We start from the raw sequence: 10,354 nt of genomic DNA, 5'->3' as shown, positions 1-10,354 counted from the left end.
ACGTGACATTCTGTTTAGAGTCTTTCGATATCCTTTTATATCATGATGCCACAACTTAATGGTACATTTCCACTCCCCGTAAGCACTCTATTGTTACCCTGGTGAAGTATAATCCTACACTCCAAATGTGCAATAAAGATGTGTTGATGCATGATGCTACAGTATGGCATGTTTCCACTTCCTGTGAGCAGTGTTTGTTTGTTGCTAATGTTGGATCCTGTGTTTTACATTATTGCCATTAACAGATATATGATTGAATATTATCTGCTGTTGGCTTGTGTGGATGTATGTATGTGTTATGCAACATAGCTGACTTGAAACATTGTTAAAAGTATCAGGGCCATGGGACTTTCTCATGATGGAAAAATACAGAGAAGCATGGAGACAGGAACTGTTCAAATTAGTTGAGAGGGGGGCACATTCAGAGCGGGGTGTTGCGAGAACAAGCGGTCTTTTGTTAGATAACAGGAGCCAGGTGCGAGATAACGGTATGGAGCATGAGTGCCTGGATGTTCTTCACAAGCAACATTTACATCTATCAACAGAAGCGCCAAGAGGCGGGGACCTGCCTGAGCGCCTGCAATAGGCTGAGCAAGTTTAAACCACGCCCTGTCTCTACTGTGATAGGCCAACAGACGGGTTGGAACTGTCTATCACAGTATAAAGAATACTGTTTTACATACATCTTGTCAGGTCTCTGTTCTGCCCTGCGTGGTATTACAGTGAGCATGTATATACGAAAGTTGCATTTGCCATGTATTACTTAGCTAATAAAAAATACATAGTATAAAATCGGTGACTCATTGTTATATTTATCCTGATACCAGATTTGAATTTACGCAACTCTAACACTAACCTAGATCCGGTAACAAGCTCGAGCCCCAACAGATATCTAAACTTTTGACAACTTCAGACACTGCTTTCTAAGTTTTGAGTTTGTGCAATAAACTACTTGAGGGAACTGCTACTTGTAGGAAACGTCTGTCCACTAACTAACCACAGGTTGTTGTTTCACAGCGTTCCGTTATTTCCTTCATATAGTTCCAACCAGTCTTTAGGTAGAGGTTTCTTTGATCTCCTTGTGAAACTGCGAATGTGCAGAACGCTGACGAGCAGGTGGTATGGTCTCAACCAATCAAGAGCAAAATAATTAGGTCTCTGAGTGGTTCTTACTCTAGCACACTTTCTGTACCAACTGAGAACTTTAAAGTAACTTTACATGTCTCTTAGGATTTTAGCCAAATGAACTACTAATTCTGAGAGTTGTGTGAGCATCATATTTTAGCTTTATTAGTTGTGGATCATGTCATTTAGAGTGATAGATGGATAAAAAAGGTAGTTACACTGTTGGGGGGAAATGGTCTCTTGTAGAAAGGAAAGAGTTGTGGTTTTGGCACTTGTGAGCTGCTTAGTTCTGCAGTGGGTGTTTTCCTCCATTGGACAGGAAGACATGACAGGGAATGTAAGTGTTTGTGTGAGTGTGCATGCGTACTTGCTTCATGATCAGCTAGTGTGTCTGAAAGACACAGACATACCGGTACACAGAGTCTTTGGCTAGAGGGTGTAGGTCTGCCTGTTCACAATGCTGTTGCCACAAGCTTTCTCTCTCCTAACCACCCTCACCCTCACCTTCTCTACCCCAGCTACTGGTGAGTATTTCTGTCTTATTGTTGCATTTTGGTTGGATTTATCTATTAGTTGTGCAGTTGTACAATGATTCATTGTAAAAAAATATGTAAGCTACAGTAGTATTTCTGGGTGATTCGTCCATTCAGTGGTTTAGTTGTCTGAATCAACATACTGTAACAGTTGAAAACCAGTTATTGATTGGCCAGTCAATGTAGATATGAATATTATATTGTAACAGCTATTTGGGTTTGCCTTGTTTCAGTAGCGGTCCGTGCTGTTTTTTATGAGGATGGCCTTATTTCTATTACAGCATATTGGATGACTGTCATTCATATTCCATTCACCCAGCTCAATGTAACACTGATAGGTTTATGGCTACAACATGATGAGGTTGCCTCCATCTAGCCTATGAATTCAAGTTTACAACGTAGGTGCACAGGAAAAATGTCAGTAATCAGGGTAACCGACAATTCAATACCGCTTTGCACACTCTTGCCTACATATAGCTTATCTACGGTGTAATCAATAGTACAAACAGTTGTAAACGAGAGTTTGTATTGGACAAATTGAGGTAAGGTATGTTTGCTTCCGTTTAAGAAATGTTTTTCAACAGAATTGGCGGAATGAATACACCCCTGTTCACCTGCACACACAGTTCACTTTCAATACAGCAACATACAAACAGCATGATAACTTTTCTCATTGTATAATTTCTTCTTGCATGTACACACTCTGCTCTTCTCATCTTTTCCCTTCGCTTGTGGACTTCACTTCAAAACAAAACCGCTCTCTGTGAGCAGGCGAAAAACCTTTTCAAGCCAAACCTTCATACCATAAGATCTCAACTCTACACACAGCCTACTTCATTGTCACCATATTAGCTAATGTCATAGTCAACATAGCTTAAAGAACTAATGCATTAGTAAACCCCTTCCTCTGAGGAGTCTGCTGTGGTTGCATTAATCTGGAACATCAACTTTTAGCCACTTCATATAGGTATTTTCAGTACTGGACGTATGTAAATAGTATGGCCTAATATAGCATGATCTTAATATGGGATGAACTCTTTAAGGAATACCTAGGATAGGATAAGTAATCCCTCTCACCCCCCCCCCCTTTAAGATTTAGATGCATTATTGTAAAGTGACTGTTCCACTCAATGTCATAAGGTGAATGCACCAATTTGTAAGTCGCTCTGGATAAGAGCGTCTGCTAAATGACTTAAATGTAAATGTAATGTAAATGTTGTTATTACCATTATTTGTATTTTTGTTCATTTCCTTTACTCTCACGTAGTATCATGAGTGTACAGTATCCTGAATATGAATGAGCACATAACCTGTGTCCTATTTTATTATGTTAACTTTGCAAATAAATAAAAAATCCTGTTTGGTTCCGCAGGTGTTAAGGAGACCGTTAGAGCAGCCAAAGGCAGTCCTTCCCACCTTCCTTGTCCCTCACCCTTTGGATTTGATGGGAAAGTTGTTTTTAAATGGAAGAAAATTGGAAGTCCTGGCATTATTTGCGAATACAATGTGAATAGAGAAATAAGTTCAGTCGTATCCTGTAAATCTCAATTCAATGTAACCGGACAACCTCCTAAGCTGTATGTTACAGAGCCAAAGAGCACCGACTCTGGTCTATATACCTGCTCAATATCAAGAGTCATACCACCACCAACCATTGAGCAATCCTCCACTGTTGATCTTCAAGTTACAGGTAATTTATCTCGTTGAAGATATCACTTTATAAACACATGTTTACTGGTTTTTGTGTCTCTAAATCAAAGCATACAGTAGGATATTAGAATGGCATTTACAGTCTTTTCACTGTCGTTCTAGTTCCAGTGCTATTCTCTTTTGCAGTGCTTCCAGGTCTAGTCCTAGAGAGGCAGAACAGCAGTGATCCTGGCTGCATCCAGCTTCTCTGTACTTTGGAGGGCCTTGACCCCCAGGACGTCAACTTCACTTGGACCCGACAAGGTCAGGGTTCACCGGAGACACTGTTGACCAATCACAGCCCCTCTAAACAGAGCAGCTTTCTGACCCTGTGCCAATCAGTGTGGAGAGAGGGTGACACGATCACCTGCAATGTCAGACTCCTAGCCAATAACACCGACCTGAGCATCAGACTTCCCTACAGTGAGTGGGTGACATTCAGACATAATACATGTACTGTTAAGTAGTGCAGTCTACTTTTAATAGTAATTAACTTCTGCTTATGTTATTTTTCTCCTTCTAATTCATTGGTTGACTGTTAAGTGTAACCTGACAAGATTCTTGACACACAAGGTCATAGAAAAACTGTGATAAACAGACACTGAACAGTGGGGTTAGCTAAATCAGGTTCTTATTTTGCCCCAAGCTTCACAATCACATATGGCAGGCTGGACACTTTGATTGATGACACTATCTATAACGATAAATCTCTGACCCTTGATGGTCTTGTTGTTTCAGAGACCTACCACGAGAACAACCATTTGACTATCATCTGTGTCAGCACATCCATCGGGGTTGTGGCCATCGCAGCTGTCACCATAAGTATTTACAAATGTAAGTCTTGTAGTCTATAGTGATTTTTTGGGTCAGTGCTTTCTTAAGCTTACACAATTTATACATATTTTTCTATTTACACAAAAGGCCATGTAAGTTCCAAGGTCAATTACTTTATTCACAGGCTTGATCATTTGAGGTAACTCTCAAGTCACTGGTCTTGTAACCAGTTCACTTTAAATTGTGGTTTGTTGTTTGGATTCACTGGAATCCTGAACAAAGAAAGCAGAAGTGGACCATTACTTACAGACAAAATCTTGGCCACAGCGTCACCTTACATTTCAAAGTGATATTTACTCTCATTGGAGAAAAATTCAGCCCCCTCATTCTCAAAGAGGAAATGACTACCTTCCCACCACCCCTGCTGTTGACGCCTTTGTCTGCTATCTTATGTTGACATCCTGGCTTGTAGGCTACCAATTTATGGACTAAACCACAAATCACATCAGCTTCCATTTTAGGACTCAGTGTGTTGGAACACGCCCGCTCTGCAGCGCTCTCATCACCAACACCTCTCTCCAGAATTTTTTGTCGAGTTCCTCCTTCGACTCCCTGACTGGCTCTGGTTCACCCCTTGGCTCTGCCGACCACCCCGTGTGCCCCTCCAAAAAACATTTTTTGGGCTATCTTTTGGGCTTTCTACCTGGCCGCGAACCCTGGATTCGTCGCTGTCCTCCCTTCTCTTCTTGAGTCTCCCTCCAAGGAAGGCGATTTCCTCCCAAGTCCAGGATCCCTTTCCATCCAAAATCTCCTCCCAAGTCCATGATACTTTCTCCACCTGGGCACGCTGCTTGGTCCTGTTGTGTGGTGGGATCTTCTGTCACGATCGTCTAAAGAATTAACGGACCAAGGCGCAGCGTGCGTAGAGTTCCACATGTTTAATAAATTAAATTCACCAAAAAAATACAGAACAAACGAAGCGTGAAGTAAATGCAGTGCTCAACAGCAACGACACAAAAACAAGGTCCCACAAAAACCCAGTGGGAAAAGGCTGCCTAAATATGATTCCCAATCTGCTGGAAACCATACCAGGCCAACATAGACAGATAATAACCTAGATAACCCACCCTAGTCACACCCCGACCTAACCAACATAGATAATAAACGGCTCTCTATGGTCAGGGCGTGACACGGGGATTCTATGCAGGGCATGCAACTACAGGTGAGTCATTTTCAGCATATGGACTCTGTGAGGTCTGTGCATAGACCTACAGTTCCTTCAGGAAGTATTCATATTCCTTGACTTTTTCCATATTTTGTTGTGTTACAGCCTGAATTTAAAATGGATTAAATTGAGATTGTGTGTCACTGATCTACACACAATACCTCATAATGTAAAAGTGAAATTATGTTTCCAGACATTTTAAAAATGTATAAAAAATGAAAAGCTGAAAGGTCTTGAGTCAATAAGTGTTCAACTCGTTTGTTATGGAGTAAAAATGTGCTTAACAAGTCACATAATAAGTTGCATGGACTCACTCTGCATGCAATAATAGTGTTTAACGTGATACACACATAGAATTATCTGTAAGGTCCCTCAGTCGAGCAGTGAATTTCAAGCACAGATTCAACCACAAAGACCAGGGAGGTTTTCCAATGGTTCGCAAAGGGCACCTATTGGTAGATGTGTAAAACAAAAAAGACATTGATTATCCTTTTGAGCATCGTGCAGTTTTTATTACACTTTGGATGGTGAATCAATACACACAGTCATTACAAATATACAGCGACCCTTCCTAAGTTGTCAGAGAGGAAAGAAACCACTCAAGGATTTCACCATGATTTTAAAACAGTTACAGAAATGAAAGGCTGTTAGAGGACAAAACTAAGAATGCATCAACAACATTGTAGTTACTCCACAATATTCAAATAAATGAGTAAAAAGAAGGAAGCCTATATAGAATAAAAATATTCAAAAAAGTAATACTGCCAAAAAGAATAGCTAAGAAATAAACTTTTGGTCCTGAATACAAAGCGTTATGTTTGTGGCAAATCCAACACAACACATCACTGAATAGCACTTCATATTTTCAAGCATAGTGTTGGCTGCATCATGTATTTGTATGCCTGTCATCAGCAAGGACTAGGACGTTTTTTAGAATAAAATGAAAGGGAATAGAGCTAAGCACAGGCAAAATCCTAGAGGGAAACTTGGTTCAGTCTGCTTTTCAACAGACACTGGGAGACAAATTCACCTTTCAGCAGGACAATAACCTAAAACACAAGACCAAATCTACACTGGAGTTGCTTACCAAGAAGAAAGTGAATGTTCCCGAGTGGCTGAGTAAGAGTATTGACTTAAATCTACATGAACATCAGGGGAGGTTGCTGTGGGGAGGACGGCTCATAATAATAGCTGGAAGAGAGCGAATGGAATGGGACCAAACCATGTTTTTGATGTGCTTGATACCATTCCACTCATTCCGCTCCAGCCATTACCACAAGCCCGTCCTCCCCAAATAAGGTGCCACCAACCTGTGTTGAACATCTATGTCAAGACCTAAAAATGGTTGTCTAGCAATGATCAACAACCAATTTGAACATAATAATGGGCAAATATTGTACAATCCAGGTGTGCAAAGCTCTTAGAGACTTACCCAGATTGACTCAGCTGTAATCGCTGCCAAAGGTGATTCTAACATGTATTGACTCAGGGGGATGAATGCATATCTTGACTAGATAAGTTGTGAAAGCGTTTTATTTTCCATTAAAAAAATGAATATTTTTTCTTCCACTTTGACATTAAAGAGTACTTTGTGTTGACAAAAAATGACAATAAAATCTATTATAGTCCCACTTTGTAACACAACAAAATGTGGAAAAAGGCATAAGGTGTTAATACTTTCTGAACGCACTGTACAGTATATACTGTTACGGCTGTCGTCGGAATGAGACCAAGGTGCAGCGTGGAAGGCGTACATTTGGAATTTATTAAATGAACAACCCAAAAAAACAAGAAAGATAAACGACACATAAAGTAATGTAACGCTAAACCAGCAACTAACAAAAACAAGATCCCACAACAGAAAGTGGGAAAAAGGGCTGCCTAAGTATAATCCCCAATCAGAGACAACAATAGACATCTGCCTCTGATTGGGAACCATACTCTGCAAAAAACAAAGAAATAGACAACATAGAATGCCCACCTCAAATCACACCCTGACCGAACCAAATAGAGAAATAAAACATCTCTCTAAAGGTCAGTGCATGACAGTACCCCCCCTCCCCAAAGGTGCGGACTCCCGGCCGGAAACCTGAACCTATAGAGGAGGGTCCGGGTAGGCATCTACCCTCGGTGGCGGCTTCGGTTCGGGACGTAGCCCCCGCTCCCTACGCTGATCCCTACGGAAGCCTGGGAACCCCCGCTGGGGGCTCTGGACTGCAGCTCGTCGCTGAAGACTCCGGACTGCAGACCGTCACTGGAGGCTCCGGACTGGGGACTGTCGCTGGATGCTCCGGACTGGGGACCGTCGCTGCAGGCTCCTACCCATGGATCATCGCTACAGGCTCCGGGCCATGGATCATCACTGGAGGCTTCGTGCCATGGATCATCACTGGAGGGTCCGGGCCATGGATCATCACTGGAGGCTTCGTGCCATGGATCATCACTGGAGGCTCCGGGCCATGGATGATCACTGGAGGCTTCGTGCCATGGATCATCACTGGAGGCTTCGTGCCATGGATTATCACTGGAGGCTTCGGGCCAAGGATCATCCCTGGAGGCTTCATATGTGGAGCCGGAACAGGTCTCACCGGACTGAGGAGACGTACTGGCAGCCTAGTGAGTGGAGCTGCCACAACACGTCCTGGCTGGATACCCACTCTAGCTCGGTGAGTGTGGAGAGCTGGCACCGTATGCACTGGCTATGACAGCGCACTGGAGGCATAGTGCGTAGAGCCAGCACAGGACACACAAGACCGTGGGGGCACACCGGAGGTCTGGAGCGCAGAGCTGGCACAACTCGTCCTGGCTGGATACCCCCCATAGCCCAGCAAGTGCGGGGAGCTGGAACAGGCCGCACTGGGTTGTGCTGGTGAACTGGGGATACCGTGCGAAGAGCTGGCGCAGGGTAACCTGGGCCGAAGAGATGTACCGGAGGCCAGGAGATGGGGGCTGCCTCTCGTGCTTGCTTCGTTGAGCCAACTCCTCGTAACGTAGACGTTCCGCTTTAGCTGCCTCCATCTCCTCCTTCAGATGGCGATACTCTCCAGCCTGCGCCCAGGGTCCTTTCCCGTCTAAGATCTCCTCCCAGGTCCATTCCTCCTGACCACGCTGCTTGGTCCTTTGGTGGTGAGATCTTCTATTACGGCTGTTATCGTATTGGGAAAAAGGTGCAGCGTGGTAGGCGTATATTTTGAATTTATTAAATGAACAACCCAAAAAAACAAGAAAGATAAACGACACGTAAAGTAATGTAGCGCTAAACCAGCAACTAACAAAAACAAGATCCCACAACAGAAAGTGGGAAAACTGGCTGCCTAAGTATGATCCCCAATCAGAGACAACGATAGACAGCTGCCTCTGATTGGGAACCATACTCGGCAAATAACAAAGAAATAGACAACCCCAAATCACACCCTGACCTAACCAAATACAGAAATGAAACGTCTCTCTAAGGGCAGGGCGTGACATATACAGTATTTCCATACTATGAGGTTGAAATAATACTGTGAAATTGTGAAAATTATTATAATGCCCTTTTAGTGCAAGAGCTGAAATATTAGCCTGTTTTGGTGGAATGAAGTTTTGGCCTGACTGGTGACATCACCTGGCGTTAAATTCATTAATAGACCAATAAGAAAAAGAGTTTCAAACCTCTCTGCCAATAACAGCTAGTTTTCAGTTTTCCCTTCAGACCACTCCCAGACAGTCTTAGCAAAATTGTTGCTTGAGAAATTGCTCTTCGCTAGGAAGCAATTTTTTGTTTATTTTTGACCATTTTAATTTAAAACAATCACAGTAAGGTTCTTAATTTTTAACCAGAAATTATTTGATATTGGACCTTTAACCTTTAACATGACACAATTTTATTTTTCATTCACCACATATCAAAATGATGAATCACTTCTAGACTTTAGACTAGCGCATTGAAGTTGCTGTGTCACACCGGCACTATTTTTGGCAAAATGTTTTGATTTAAGAGGGCTTTATTTAGTCTTTCATGTCCCCGGAACACCAGTTGCCCAATCCTACTCTAGAAAAAAATGGGTGGCCCTGAGCTCAGCACAGCTCATCTCAAATCTCAATATGACCTTATAGTTCCCACAAACTTGTCATACAACACAACAGAGGTGTGAAAAATTAAGCTAAATTGAGAGTTACCAATGTTTTTCAAGAGTAGTACGGTATCAATAAGCCCACATGCAAAATGCTATTTTAGTATGTGCTTTATTTAATATGTTGCATGATCGTCTAAAAAAATATTGGATACAAATGCATTTATGGCTCTGTTACAGCTCTGTTTAAAAACTGTCATTTAATTGGATTAATCTGTGCTATTTTAGTAGTAGTAGTAGGCAACTATTCAGCTTAAGAGTCAACACAAAATGTGATTAGTTGATTGGCCTTCTCCCCATGCAGGTCGGCAGAGGACCAATGATGAAGGTGATTCCGTCTCATATAACAACAAGGTGTACGAGAACTTCAGTTTCAGCACACAAACCCAACAGAGACAGACGACCACTGCGTCCATCCAGGAACAATGCATTTATGAGAACTAGACAATCTTAATCTCACTCTGACATCCTTGTTCCTCTTTTCATCCGAGTTCATAGATGCAACATTGTGACATTGTCAGCAGTAAGATTTTAGTTTGATTTACATTTACATTTAAGTCATTTAGCAGACGCTCTTATCCAGAGCGACTTACAAATTGGTGCATTCACCTTATGACATCCAGTGGAACAGCCACTTTACAATAGTGCATCTAAATCTTTTAAGGGGGGTTACAATAGTGCATCTAAATCTTTTAAGGGGGTGAGAAGGATTACTTTATCCTATCCTAGGTATTCCTTAAAGAGGTGGGGTTTCAGGTGTCTCCGGAAGGTGGTGATTGACTCCGCTGTCCTGGTGTCGTGAGGGAGTTTGTTCCACCATTGGGGGGCCAGAGCAGCGAACAGTTTTGACTGGGCTGAGCGGGAACTGTACTTCCTCAGTGGTAGGGAGGCGAGCA

General features: G+C 42.4%; 1 protein-coding gene across 6 annotated transcripts; it reads left to right on the top strand.

Annotated features, from left to right (window-relative positions):
- The first annotated feature begins 1,218 nt into the window (after positions 1-1,218).
- Positions 1,219-10,120, top strand: LOC123994840. Of its 6 annotated transcripts, none has more exons than XM_046297904.1 (5): positions 1,219-1,649; positions 3,031-3,348; positions 3,471-3,774; positions 4,086-4,181; positions 9,763-10,120. In XM_046297904.1, the coding sequence occupies exons 1-5, from the start codon at positions 1,583-1,585 to the stop codon at positions 9,779-9,781; spliced, it is 804 nt and encodes a 267-aa protein (XP_046153860.1). In that variant the 5' UTR covers positions 1,219-1,582; the 3' UTR covers positions 9,782-10,120. The 6 variants fall into 6 exon arrangements, with proteins under 6 accessions (XP_046153860.1, XP_046153876.1, XP_046153845.1 ...); XM_046297920.1 differs by having other exon boundaries at positions 1,226-1,649; positions 3,471-3,611; XM_046297889.1 differs by having other exon boundaries at positions 1,230-1,649; positions 3,471-3,770.
- Positions 10,121-10,354: the final 234 nt, after the last annotated feature.

The sequence above is a fragment of the Oncorhynchus gorbuscha genome, linkage group LG02 (genome assembly GCF_021184085.1).
Source record: "Oncorhynchus gorbuscha isolate QuinsamMale2020 ecotype Even-year linkage group LG02, OgorEven_v1.0, whole genome shotgun sequence".
NCBI classification, from domain to species: domain Eukaryota; kingdom Metazoa; phylum Chordata; class Actinopteri; order Salmoniformes; family Salmonidae; genus Oncorhynchus; species Oncorhynchus gorbuscha.
This window is presented reverse-complemented; position numbering and strand designations above follow the sequence as displayed.

Coding starts and splice junctions, on each gene's coding strand:
- LOC123994840 (XM_046297889.1), top strand. CDS start 1,583: ATGCTGTTGCCACAAGCTTTCTCTCTCCTAACCACCCTCACCCTCACC. Junction 3,349..3,470: donor TGTTGATCTTCAAGTTACAG/GTAATTTATCTC, acceptor CTGTCGTTCTAG/TTCCAGTGCTATTCTCTTTT. Junction 3,771..4,085: donor GAGCATCAGACTTCCCTACA/GTGAGTGGGTGA, acceptor TTGTTGTTTCAG/AGACCTACCACGAGAACAAC.